Source organism: Crocuta crocuta, unplaced genomic scaffold (genome assembly GCF_008692635.1).
Source record: "Crocuta crocuta isolate KB4526 unplaced genomic scaffold, BGI_CrCroc_1.0 scaffold318, whole genome shotgun sequence".
Classification (NCBI taxonomy): domain Eukaryota; kingdom Metazoa; phylum Chordata; class Mammalia; order Carnivora; family Hyaenidae; genus Crocuta; species Crocuta crocuta.
In genome coordinates this window covers 1,036,814-1,049,507 of record NW_027531425.1, presented here as the reverse complement: position 1 = coordinate 1,049,507, position 12,694 = coordinate 1,036,814, and the positions used below count along the sequence as shown (strand labels likewise).

The window sequence follows — 12,694 nt, the reverse complement described above, 5'->3', positions numbered from 1 at the left end:
CCAGCAGCTGGGCAAAGGGAAGCTCATGGGTTACATAACCAGGGCACGGAGCTGGTCCTCTGAGATCCCATCTGCCAGGGGTGGCGTGTGTGTGTGTGTGTGTGTGTGTGTGTGTGTGTGTAAGAGAATATGCACCAAAGTGGGACCTGTGGTGGCCTAGACAGGCCCTGGCTGCAGGAATGAGAGGCATAACTGATCGGGGCACTGGGGGAGGGTTTGAGCCAAAGCTCTGGGTGCCTTGGCTTTGTCTCTCACCACCCCCACCGTTTCTGCGATCTGCCACCTCAGTTCCACCTGCCCTCCCCACACGGAGCTGTGCACAGGAGCCCAGGAGACTGCAACCCCCGTGCTTCGACGGCCCTGAGCCCCACTAAGGCTCAACTTCCCAGGGCCACAGAGCCCTGGCCTCTGGAGGGGGGGTCCTTAGAGGACACTAGTGGGAGGAGACTGAGTCCCAGAAATAGGACATGATTAGCCTAAGATCACACTGTCATCAGTATCTAAGCAGGGCTGGAATCCAGGAGATCTGGTTCCCAGCTCAATGCCCTTTGCATCCACTGTGCTACCTCAAACATATTTCAGTTAAATTATTGCTCTTTTTATTTGTTTAAAAATAACAATCTCTTTATATATCTCTATTACTCCTGTGACATCCAAAAAGCCCTTCCCCGGGAATGGAGAAGGAGATGACATTCTAAAAAAAAAAAAAAAAGACTTCAATCTGAGCCAAGAAGCTCCTCAGGGTCTCTAGGGCCTGGCTCCTGACAACATCCAAGTCACAAGAACCTCATGCACATCTCATGGTTCTTTATCCCCCATTCGGCACCCTCAGCCCAAGAGGGCAAAACTTAGGCCCTTCTCGCTGTGTGGCAAGGAAAGGCCCGCCCCCTTCCTCCACCCAGGAGATCCCGACGCCCCTTCTCAAGGTAGAGTCTGGGAGAGAACCATGGGGTGGAGGGAATTAGGAACAGGGACAGCAACATGGTCCAGCCTGTCCTCTGGGAAGGAGCCTCAGGGCAGGGCAATAAACGAGGTGGCCAGACCTCGCTCCCCCGAAAGAAACAAAAGGAAGAGAAGCCTGGACTGTAAGTCAGAGGCCTGGACGCACGGCCTGTGGACGCGAGGGCTGCTTCTGCATTTTTTGGAAGCAACCTCTCCCCTGGGCTCACCCAGGGGCAGACAGGCGGGCACAGGTCTCCAGATCGGCTCGAGGCGCTGAGAGAAGCAAAGTGACCATTTCCCTGAGATGGAGACCGAGGGACAGTAGGACGTGGAGTGGGTCTGGCTCAGAGCTGTTGCCACCTCCGACTCCTCCATCTTAGCAGGGCGTTTGCTCCCACCTTCACCCTGGATGAAGAAGAGGCTACGGGCTGCTGTCTGCAGGCACAGGTGGGCCTCCACTCAGACCAGAGATGCCTTGACCTTGGGACCTCGGGACCTCTCCCATGCTCCCGGAGCAAGGGCTCCAGATATCCTGCATCCCTTTGGAGTCCATGGAGTTCTCCTTGGGAAGAAGCTCTCTGAAAGGGCTCACTGCCAGACCCCTGCAGCAGACATCGCTTGCCAAGTCCCGAGAGGTGGTGCGCAGGGGCAAAACTCTCCTTCGTCACCTCTCCTGACCTTTCCTCTGGGTGAGCCTGTGTGGTCAGGACCTAACACCCAACACCCCTGAGGTTCCAGGGGATACAATTTCATCCTCCACCGCAAGAGTGACTTCTCTAAGCCTGCAGCCTCACGGGCGACCGCTAGGGACACACGTGCCCTCCAGGCGGGCTCCCGGGCTGCCCCATCAAGGTACCCTTGAAAGCGTTTCTGCCCATCTCTGCCTCGTCCAAGGCCTCTCCTGTCCAAGAGGCCAAAGAACCGGGGAGGTTTACCTCTGTCCCTGTGACTCCACTGGCCTTTATTGCTGTTTGTTTCCTTGAGGGAAGGACTTCTGTTTATAGTTCTTTGGATATAAAAGGAACTAACAGATTGTACAAGTCTGGGGCCGGGTGCTAGGGGCAAGTTGGTGGGAGGGGGGAGGGGGTTGGAGGATGGGAGCAGAGGAATTGTAAGCAGTGCTCTGGCTTCACAGAGATGACCTGGATGCCCCCAAGTCTGCTGGAAGCTCGGGAGATGCCCAGGAGCTGGCCAGGCAAAGAAAGGCTACAGGACAGAATGTGCCTTTACTTCCCCCAGGTTCCGGATGAGCCAGCAGAGGAGGTCGTCTGCCCTCCCTGACTGCCCAGAGAGGCACATTCCAAGGAAGAGGGAACACAGCCCCACCATCTGTCCTTGGGACCCAGATCTCCTCTACCCAGCCCACCTGTTAACTGTCAGAAAGCTACTGGATGCTACTGGGCATCTGACTCTGTTCCTGCGCTGACCTGTTCTGTGAAGAAGTAGAGGGCAGACTTGCTAACGCTACAGAATCTGCCTGAAGTGTCTCTGCCACTGGCATCGCTGTCCGTGTGACCCTCTAGCACCTGAGAGGTTCAGGCACAGCGACAGAAGGGGACGTTATCGCACATGGGAGGAGGGAGGAAGGAAGGAAGAAGGAAAGGGGGTTTTGTTTGCTTCCTACCTGCTGGAAATAGGCTGGGAGAGGGGGCTGAGGCTGACCCTGGAAGACTGAGGGAAGTGGAGAGATTAGGGGAAAAGTCAAGGCAGGTCCTAGAGGGCCCCTCTACCCAGTTTCCCCTAAAGGCACACCATGCAAGCCTTTCCCTCTCTATGGCTTCTGAGAAGAGAAAGAGGCAGGCGGGCGAGGCAAGGAGACAGGAGAATAAAGGGAAGACACGGCGCAGTCCAGAAGAGGGCTCCCAGGGTCTGGTCCTGGGCGACAGTTCCTGAGAAGGGGAGTCGGGGCCCGGGGTGCAGGCCGCCACATCTGTGCTGCTGCAAGGGGGCATGACGCGAGTCAGAGGGTCCTGGAGGCCAGGCCTGGAGGGAAAGCTGCCTTCTGGAGTGCGAGGGAGGGAGGCACCAAGGGCGCACCGAGCTGGCCTCCTGCCACGAGGACGTCGCCTGCCCCTCGCTGTCCCGACTCTGCCATCTGACTCACAGCCAGGCTGCCCACCTTGCTCCTGGCCCCACCTGGCCCCGGAGAACGCTGGGAGGGGACAGGAACGGACCCCTCTCTCAGGGATGGTCCTCTGTAGAGGCTCCTGCCTCAGGTCCTGGGGTCCCAGGGGAGGCTCCATCCTGGCTTGAGGGGGGGGGCTCGTCTCACACCTCCACTCTGCCCGGCCTGCCCGAGGCCTCCCCCAAGGTGGGGGCTGCTGGGAGGTCCAGTTCCCTATCGGGGAGCAGCGCTGCTAGCCCAAGGCGGCACATCCCTCATGGGAAGAGTCCCCCTCCAGAGGAGTTACCCTGAGTGGAGTGCTCGGAGCCCTCAGGGCAGGAAAGAAGTTTCACTCTTGGGACTGCCCAAGGCTTCTTGGTCTCTGGAGGGCCTGGTGGGTCCTTCCAGAAGTGGGTGCCCTCAGGCCTTGAACCCCAGGGAGGCCGAAGAAGGGGCCCCCCCGGTCCAGCTCACACTGCCGTTTCCCGCTCTCTGTGAACTTCCTCCTTCTTCCTTTTCATCTTGCAGAAGCCGTGGAGGCCACAGAAGCAGGCGAAGGTGAACTGGGGCATGCCCTGGGCCAGGCTGGGGGGACGCTCACCAGAGAAGATCTGCAGGGAGAGGCAGGGGAGGAAGAGGGGCAGGGGGAAGGCGAGAGAGAGAGAAGCAAGCTGGGGTTAACATTCCCAGGGCCCTCCAGATCTGGCCGGTCACTGCCACTCCCTGAGGCTGCCCGGGCCCTGCCAAAGCTCTCACACAGGTTGGGGGGTGGGGGGCGGGGCGGGCACCAAACAAACAGCCTCTGTGAACCTTCAGTGTTTCCTCATCTCTGTGGAGCTGATGTCATTCCTCAAATTGGAGCCTGGGTGAGTCCTGGGTAGGGAAGAGGGAGCCCCAGCTACTGCCGCCTTTGTTCCCCTCCTGCCTCCTCTGCCTCCTCTCTCACCACCACACACCTGCGGTTGGGGAACAGGAAGCAAGCCCCCTCAAAGTAAGCTCTGCACCCCCTTACCCAGGCTAGGAGTGGGGGCTTCCACTTGTCCCTCTAGGTCACACAGCCCAGTGATCCAAATGCGGGACTTCGGGGGCCTGCATCCAACACAGCCTTGACCTTGACACCTGGAACTGAGTCATGGGGTCCCCCCCTTTTCTAGCAGCCCCCATTTGCTTGATACCCTTAAGGAAATCTACAGGAAACAGAATGAACTTGCTTTGCTCAGAGCAGCACAAATCCCGATCCTCCTCCTGCAGAGAACAGATAGCAGAGTTCTTTTAGCCAGCAGGCTGTTTTATTGAGCATCTATGCTGGGCAACGGGGTTGGGAGGTTAGTACATAAGGGTAAAGATATAGTTTCTTCCTATAGTTTCTGGCACAAAAGTAAGGCTGAGACAGAGGCTGAGGTTGGATTGACCCCAGCTGGGCATGTTCTCTCCACTCCTGGGGGACACGGTGCCCCTCTGGTAGCGGGGGGCAGTCGGGCTCGGGAGGGGCACGGGCTCCAGGAGATCAGCACTCACTTCTCTGCCCTTCCTCTGCCCCCAGCCTGCTCTGTACACTCTAGTTGGCAGAAACAGAGCAGCTGGCCACCAAGGGAGCACTTTGCATGGGGGTCAGCCTGGTAGGCCTGGGTTGAATCATTTCTCTCTGCAGAAAGAATGTGGGGGGGGGCAGCCCAAATGCTGAGAGGAAGGAGGGAGGTGTGGGGCTACGCTGAAGTCAGGAATCGGGAAGCGTGGGGCATGTCCCTGGCCCTACCCTGCATCCAACGCCCCAGGCCACAAACACTAAACACACCTGCAGAGGGTCCCACTGTATTTGAGGAACCTGGCAAGGTCCAGGTGATGGCTCTCCCCCGACAGGCCCACGGGTCCGGCCAACATTGCTCCTCTGGACAAACTTCAAGTTTCTCCAGGCCGAGCAGAGTGCCCAGCTGGCAGGCCCTCGCCGAGCACGGTGCCCACAGTGGAGCCGGGTGCGGTCAGGACTCTCCCCTCCCTTACCCTCCAAGTGTCCTGGTAATACAGCTAATGACTGTAATTAATAGGTGCAGTGCATTTCCAATGGCCAGCTGGGTGGGCAGGAGGCCCAGCCTGAGTCAGCATGGGTAGGTAGACTGGCTATTTAATCACCCGATTCCTAGCATCCTCCACACACCCACTCTCCCAGAGTATATATAGAGAGCAGAGAGCAATCTCTAGGATATATATAGACAGAGCCGAGACACAACTACTATATTTCTAGATCTATCTACTGCAGCTATCTCTGGATCCCTCCCGTGATAAACCTAGAGAGACTAGGATCTAAACTGGGGCTTAGATGGCCTGGGTTCTATTCTTGGCTCTGATGCCGGCATGCTGTGTCACCCTGGCAAGTGGCTGTACCTCTCTGGGCTTTCATTTCCTCATTTCAGTGTAAGAAGAGGCTAATCAAGGTTTAACACTTAGCCCCCAAACCTCAGGGGCCGGAAGGGCACTAGGAATCCTAGTCTGATCAGGAAGAAGAAAGGCAGAACAGGTGGGTTTCCTTGTAATCAGTAATTGTAACGCACACTTCCTTTGCTAGGGGGATGTATGTCAAGGGTACTATCAACACAGCATTTCCGTGGTTACAGGAAAAATATGTGAGGAGAAATCAGTAGGCACAACAAAGCTGATCTGGAGAAGGAACTCCTAATTAAAACAAGCCAGGCAAGTAGATTTGACCATGACTCTTCCACCCCAAGCCTGGGTCTAGGTGCAGCTCAGGGTCTCTGGTCCCAAGGTGCATAGATCCTCTTCCCTCTCTACCCTACTTCCCCTCCAGTGTCGGCTCTTTCTAAAAAAATGCAGTAAAGTGGGGGTGCCTGGATGGTTCAGTCAGTTAAACATCTAATTCTTGACTTCCACTCAGGTCATGATCTCGCAGTTCGTGGGTTCGAGCCCAGAGTCAGGCTCTGTATTGAACAATGCAGAGCCTGCCTGGGATTCTGTCTCTCCCTCTCTCTCTCTTCCCCTCCCTCGCTTGTGCACATGCACATCCTCCCTCTCTCAAAATAATAAACTTAAAAAAATCTTAAAAAAAAAAACCCCCAGCAAAGTGTACTCCCCGAAGTGACTGTACTTCCCCAAGGTCCTTTGGGAAAGATGAGAAAATCCTGCCTTTTTTGCTCACTGTAGGGAAGTTCGGGGGTAGAGTTTGGAGAAACCAGGACCTACACATCAGAGTTTCAGGAGGGTTGGATTAAGCCACTCAAGAGCTGGGCTAGAGGCTGCAGCCTGGCTCCTGAGAGCTGGCTTGGGAGCTGACTGCCTCACTGAGATTCCGGGGTCCTTGTTTCTAAGGCAAAGAGTATAATGAGAGGCGGGCATTATAAATATATATATTTATATGTCTTTGATATATAAAGTGCTTTGGTTGTCCTCCCCTTTCCCTACCAGGGCCCGACAAGGTCTTCTTCACCATAAGGTGCAGGACTCCAAGCCCCGGAAGCAGTCTGGGCTCTGTGCACGATACAGGTCCCTGGGCCAGTCCCCGAAGTGGGGAGCTGTGGAGCAGAGAACCCCTTCCCATTCCGGGGCTATCCCTCCTTCTCAGGTCCCACTCATCCTTCAGAATCCCTCTGCACCGTCAGCAGGTGCCTGCGGGGCTGTCAGGGCTGTGCCTCCACTTCTCTCTCTCTGCTTTGCCCACCCTGCCTTCCTCCCTCCACACTTTGCAGAGCGTCTTGGCACCAACGAGAGGGCTCCCTGGAAAAGGCAGTTCCTGCTGGGCCTCCTCCTGCAATGTCTACTTGAGGAGAAGAGTCTCGAATGTCTGAAATGGAGAGTCCAGAGTTTTGATGAAGCAAGTGGACCAGCGCCTGGAGGCGGCCCCCACTTGTCTGTGTTCATGATGGAAACTGCCCCTCCCATCCTGCAGCTTCCCCTCCGACCCCGGCTCTCATACCTCTAGCCCAGGAAGGGCTAAGGGATAGAAGGATGGCCCCCATCAACTCAGCAGAGGAAGGAAAGGAAGGTGGACACGGGACGGACCCCCGCTATCTCACAGTTGGCTGCATCTGACTGCAAGCTGGTGGCTTGGATGCATTTCCCCATCCTTCCTCTCTGGCCTTTGTCCCCAGCTCAGGTCTGAGATGATCTGGGGCATGGGGATGAGAAAGGTCCCCTGCTTGGCCAGCTCTGTGGGAGCCCAGCGGAGGTCCCAGCCCACAGCTCATCATCCCCAACCACCAGGGGGCTCCCAGCCTCCCTGTTGACCCCTTCCCCTGTCCCTCAACCCTGCTTCTCCTCTCTATATGAGGCACCCTCCCAGGCCTCCACCCGCTCCAGCCCTAGCACCTCCAGCCAAACTGGGGCAGTGGGTCAGAGACGGCTTGAACACGTTGAGGGAACGAAGAGGAAGAGGGTCAGGGCCAGCTAGACACTAAGGGAAGGACTCCTTGGTGCCTCCAGTGTTGGCAATGTCCTCCGCCAAAGTGGACGGCAGCGGGGGCTGGAAGCGTAGGGAGATATGTACAAGTGTTGGGACATGCCTGGAATCCTCTGACAAAAAAGAAGGGAGAGAGATATTTTCCCTCCCACCTCCCTCACCTCACCTCCCAAAGCAGAAGCAGAGTGGCCGCCCAGAAGGCGCCCCCCAGCCTCCCTGCCCCACCCCCACCCCAGGTAAAGGGCGAAAGAGAAGTGACCCAGCGCGCCTCCAGAACAATGCTGAGCGCCCGCCCCCTCCCCAGCGCCCCTTAGCACCGCGCCTCAGTAATTAAAATATGAATTCACCTTCCCTCCCCGAGCCATTCATCACTGCGAAGGAAAGCAGCTGCGGCTTAGGAGACCGGATTTGGGGGATTAGCTCGGGCGGTGGAGCAGACACACCAGGAGAAAGAATTAAAAAGGAAGGGGGTGAATTGGGTTTTCTCTCCCCACCTCCTCCCTCTCCCTCCTGCTGCCACCGAGCCTCACACCCCACCCCTTCCCCCAAAGCCTGGCCTCTGCAGGTTTCTGGGAACTGTAGTCCCCAGGACGTTGTTGATAAACAGGCAGGCCAGGGGTGGGTGCTGGCAAAACTACAGATCCCAGGACTTCTGCCCGGGGTTGGCAGTGGCGAAGCTGGGCACAGGCCTCCGGTCTGGGAGAAGCCCTCATTCTCCTTGGAGATTAACTCCTTCTTGGCCTGCTTGGGCCTGCCTCCCAGCCTCTGGCTTACTCAACTCCTTGGAATCTGGAGCCATGGTCCTCTCTGNCGGGCCGTGTCTTGCTTGCCCACCTATGGAGAAAGAGGGGATGCTCCTCCCACCCTTCCAGACCAGCGGGGCAAACAGGCACTAACCGGTGCTTCCGAGGGACTTGGGGGCCACGGGAGCTGAGGGGTCAGAGCACTCGCAGTCTTGAAATGTTTTTATGCCCTGGCCCTTCCAGGAGGCCCACCGCTTGGTAGAGGCCGGCCTGCCTTAAGGAGTCATCGCAAGCATGACTAGGGTTATCAGCTTGATGTGCAGTAGGAGCTGGGGACGCAGTGGTCCAGACTATCAGTCCTAGAAGGCCTTCCAGAGGGCGATCATCCATGCCATCCCTTTCTAATGATGGGACAGAGACTTTTTTTCAACAGCCCGCACTTAAAAGGAGCCGACTTTCAGCAGTGAAACTCCACTCCCACTCAAAAGAGGGCAAACGCAACTGGAAAGATTCACTTGAATCTGTGTTGTTAAGGGTGCGCCCACTCTCTCAAGGGAGGTCTTATCCTGGGGGATCTCTGGGGACCATGAAAGCGACTGAGGTTCAGAACATTTTTGGTTTCAGCTGTCTGCACGCAGGGAACAGGATAGGCACAGCCCTTGGATCGGTGAATCCTCCAGGGAGAAAGGGCACCAGCCCAGCTTGCCTATTCAATTCAGTTTAACAATTGTGCGAAACATATAATTACAGATCTCCTCCAGGCCTGCACCCCTGGCAGTGGCCAGGAGACAAAGAACAGAGAGAAGCTGCAACCTTTTAACCCCAGAAGCACCCTAGGCCCAAGCCCGGGCCCAGGAAGGGCTTGCTGTGGCCCTGTTCGCGGCAACTCACTGCTCTTACCACAACCACCTTTGCTCCCAGTTCACAATTCATTCGACAAGCACGTACCCACCAACCCCTCCCGAGAGCCTTGGCTGGCTGGAGCTTTACAGAGGTAAAACCTGGCATGGTCATCTGTTCCCTTCCTCTGGGGGCCTACTTCCTGGCAAACCGTGCCACGGGATTCCTAGGAGGGACCCAGTTGCAGAGACAGGAAGGGGGCGCTGCTCCAGCCTGACCTGCCCATTAGATCTGGGGAAGCTAAGGGGAAAAAATCAGGTGCTTGGATGTCCTCGGACAGAGGAAGGAACCAGAATAGGCTCATTCCGAGCCAGGGGCAGCTGGACAAGGAGGGAGGCGGTGGAGGGTGCTAGCCACGTCCGATCTCTGGGCAAGAGGACCCGGAAGGAAAGGGAGAAAGCCTGGCAAGTTTCATCCCTGATCCTTGCACCACCCAAGCTGGGGCAAGAGGGGAAGTGGCCTGGAGCGGCCCCAGCAAAACCCCCGCTGGCTTGGGCTTTCTCTTCGCGCCTCCTATTGTTTTGATTCTTACCCCCTCTGCTGTTGCTGGAAAAGGAAAACCAGTGAAGGACAGGGGATGGTTAGAGTTGGGCCACGGAGCCGGCGCTTTCGCTTTCCCACGCACTAGCTCGTCGGCTCTCCCCACACCCGGCATGATGTGGTTAGAGTGCAGGTTCGAATCGCAGCTTCTGCCCCCTACTAGCCATATGAACTTGGGCTAGCTTCTTAGCTCCCTCGTGCCTCAGAACTCCCGAAGTAAAATGGGATAATAATAGCACTTTTTTCTTAGAGTTGTTTCCAGAATTAAATGAGCACAGCTAAGAGGGAAAGAACCTTGCCTGGTGCATAGCAGACACTAGGTAAAGGCTGGCCAGGGAGATGAAGGGCTCTGAGACATTAGAAGTAACTACTTGCCTCCTGATTCTCAATACCAAACATAGTACTCTCCGATTCTTCAGTGGCCTGAGACAGACTGGGGGGCTGGGAGGGGAGGGTGCTTTCACCGCTGCTCCGGCCAGACTGCCCACCTTATTTCCACCTGCTGGAGCCTTCCAGAAGGGCTGGGATGGAGTTAGGCGGATTCGCATGAGAGGTGGGGGTAGGGCAGGAACCCAAGAGTAGGAATGGGCGAGGGGAGTCACACAAGGTGAGTGGCAGGCAGTGCGGAATAAGGAGCGCAGGTGCAGTTCACGGACCGGGAGGAGGGGGACACGTGCCAGAACAGGGTAGCAGGCCGGGAGCTAGCAACCCCGGGGCCGCTGGGGAGAGGCTGCCTTCCGAGCTGCACTCCTCTCTGTGAGTGGCCGGCCTGGGTTCTCCCATTTCAAACACTGAAAAGTCCCGAGGTCTCCCTTACACAGAGAAGGCTGTGGATTCCGAGCTGACCACACAGAAGTGAGCGAGGCCGAGAAGCACGGGCTGTCCTTGAGGGCACTGAGGGGAGGCCCGAGGGCTGTATGGTCCCATGCCCTTGACTCCAGCCTCCAAATCTCTGAGCATGAGCCAGTCCTCAGTAACACGGCAAGGGAGTGAGGGGTGGGGAGTGGGGAAGAAACCCACGTACAGACCTCAGCACCCCATGAATGTGTCTCCATCCTCAGAGGGAATCTCCCTCTGGAATCACCAGTTCAGCCTCTTCATTTCAGAGACCAAGCCCAGAGAGGAGAAGTGACTTGGCCAAGGCCATACAGCCTGGCCCCAAACCCCAGGTTACCAGGGCCCTTGCATGCCCCATCCCTAAGTGGAAACCCTTCCTGGTACCCCTTTGTGGCTCACTCCCAGCCTGGTCCTGTGGGGAGGGAGGTGCAGATCTCAGAAGGAGCACGCCCCTCACTGTAGCCCATGGCTTTTAGCCCTACATGAATTAGAAACAGCAATCACATAGGAATGAAAAGCCATAGGCCACAGCAGAGCTGAGGGGGTCCAGCGGTGGGAATCTCAAAAGGATGCAGGGAGGCTGGGGGGACGTGGGAGGCCCTCACTCCTCTTCCCACCAACCCCTCCCACCCACACTGCCACCCTCGAGGTCCTGGGCCCCCCAGGTTACATTCTCTCACCATCCCCCACCACCTGCCCTGGCCCCAGCATTAAAGCCTTCCCAGTAATGAGTTTCCAGTTCTGGCCCCACAAAGTCCCCACACAATGGGCCTCACTCCGGGGTATGAGGAGGGGTAGCTTCCTGGCCATAAAGGACCTCCTCAAATTCCCTTAATTAGCCTCCAGCCCCCTGCTCAGGGTCCTTAACTACCCCCTCCCCAAGACAGTAAGGCCGGATCTTTTCAATGGTACTGCGGCTAGTGCCCAGGGCCAGCCCCATATTAGACTCTCTCCTTACAGAGCTTAACCCTTCCTAGCCCAGCCCACAGGAAGCAGAGAGGGCAAAGGAGGGTGTGGGTAAAGGAGAGCTAAGATGAAGGTCTGAGCGTGGGGGGCCCTGGGGAATGGGAGGCAAAGGAGAACCAGAAGTCCTATTCTTGGAGGGGTGAACACGTTTCTTGAGAGCTCCCAAGGTGGGGGGCTGGTCCGCACTTCCTAAATTAGTCCGGATGACCACAACTACACCTGTTCTCATGTGGTTTAGAGGCAAGCAGGGCCTTCTTTTCAGACCCCGGTGGAGGCAGGAGAAGGGCCTGAACTTGAAATCCCCACCTGCGGGGGACGGCCAGCTTTGGACCCATCCCTGGGCAATGCTGTGGGAGCGGGTGCTTTGTGCTCTCTCCCTCTCTCTCTTTGGCAGGATATGCACAGGCATGTCCAGGACTTGGGGAAGAGCTGAGTGGAGGGGAAGCAAGGTCTCAGGCCCCTGGAAAAGATGTGCTCAGGACATAAGGACCATCTGCTCACACCCTCTCCCGTGTTGGGTCAGTTGCGGGCAAGCATCAGCCTCGGAGGACAGGCGTTCAGGGAACTCCAGGTTTAAGGAGGTCTCAGGGGATTCAGAAAACAAGAGGTCGTAGGCCCAGATCAGGCCGTGTCTCTGCCAGGGAGCAGCTGTGTCCTTGGCCTCAGGGGCAGCCTCACTGTTCTCTTCGGCTGAAGCGACCTCCTTTACTGGGCTTCCCACACTCCAGCAACAACAGGGCAGGCACACACTCACACACTCGTCCTATCCAACCGATGGGCCAAACAGCTGGACACCCTCCAACTTCCCACCTGAACTTCAGGTCATGCGCCCCAACCCCAGAAACCTCTGGTTCTCCCCTGCCTCCCTCTCCCATGGGTCCCCACAACCCAGACTCAGGACCTGCAAAGAACCGTGGGCTCCAAGCAGAATGCCCTCCGTCCCTTCCCAAGGGACACTGGGGCCAAGAGCTGGGGTCCAAGGGACGGCTCACCTGGTGGGCCCCCTCGCCCCGGCAGTCTCCCTCAGAATTCCCGAAGAGCCACTTCCTGCCTTCCGGGCAGCCACTCACTCCTCCACTTACCCCCCAGAAGCTCCACGCCCAGCGAGGGCAGGCCTCCTCCTTCTTCCCGCCCACCAGCCCCGGTCTGAGCGGTGCCCAACTCAACTTGACTCACTGAGAAGGCCGGGCTCGCCCCTCCCCCCGCCCGGTGGCCGGGAGGGTGGGGGTGGGGGTGGGCCGGGCAGGCAGGGGA

The 12,694-nt window shown here is 57.3% G+C and overlaps 1 protein-coding gene across 1 annotated transcript; it reads right to left on the bottom strand.

The window, feature by feature from the left end:
- Window positions 1-365: 365 nt before the first annotated feature.
- Window positions 366-12,484, bottom strand: BLACAT1 (BLACAT1 overlapping LEMD1 locus). The gene is made up of 2 exons (XM_077772004.1): window positions 12,433-12,484; window positions 366-3,657 (listed from the first exon to the last, which is right to left on the bottom strand). The coding sequence occupies exon 2, from the start codon at window positions 3,616-3,618 to the stop codon at window positions 3,517-3,519; it is 102 nt and encodes a 33-aa protein (XP_077628130.1). The 5' UTR covers window positions 3,619-3,657; window positions 12,433-12,484; the 3' UTR covers window positions 366-3,516.
- Between the last annotated feature and the right edge of the window lie 210 nt (window positions 12,485-12,694).

Coding starts and splice junctions, on each gene's coding strand:
- BLACAT1 (XM_077772004.1), bottom strand. CDS start 3,618: ATGCCCCAGTTCACCTTCGCCTGCTTCTGTGGCCTCCACGGCTTCTGC.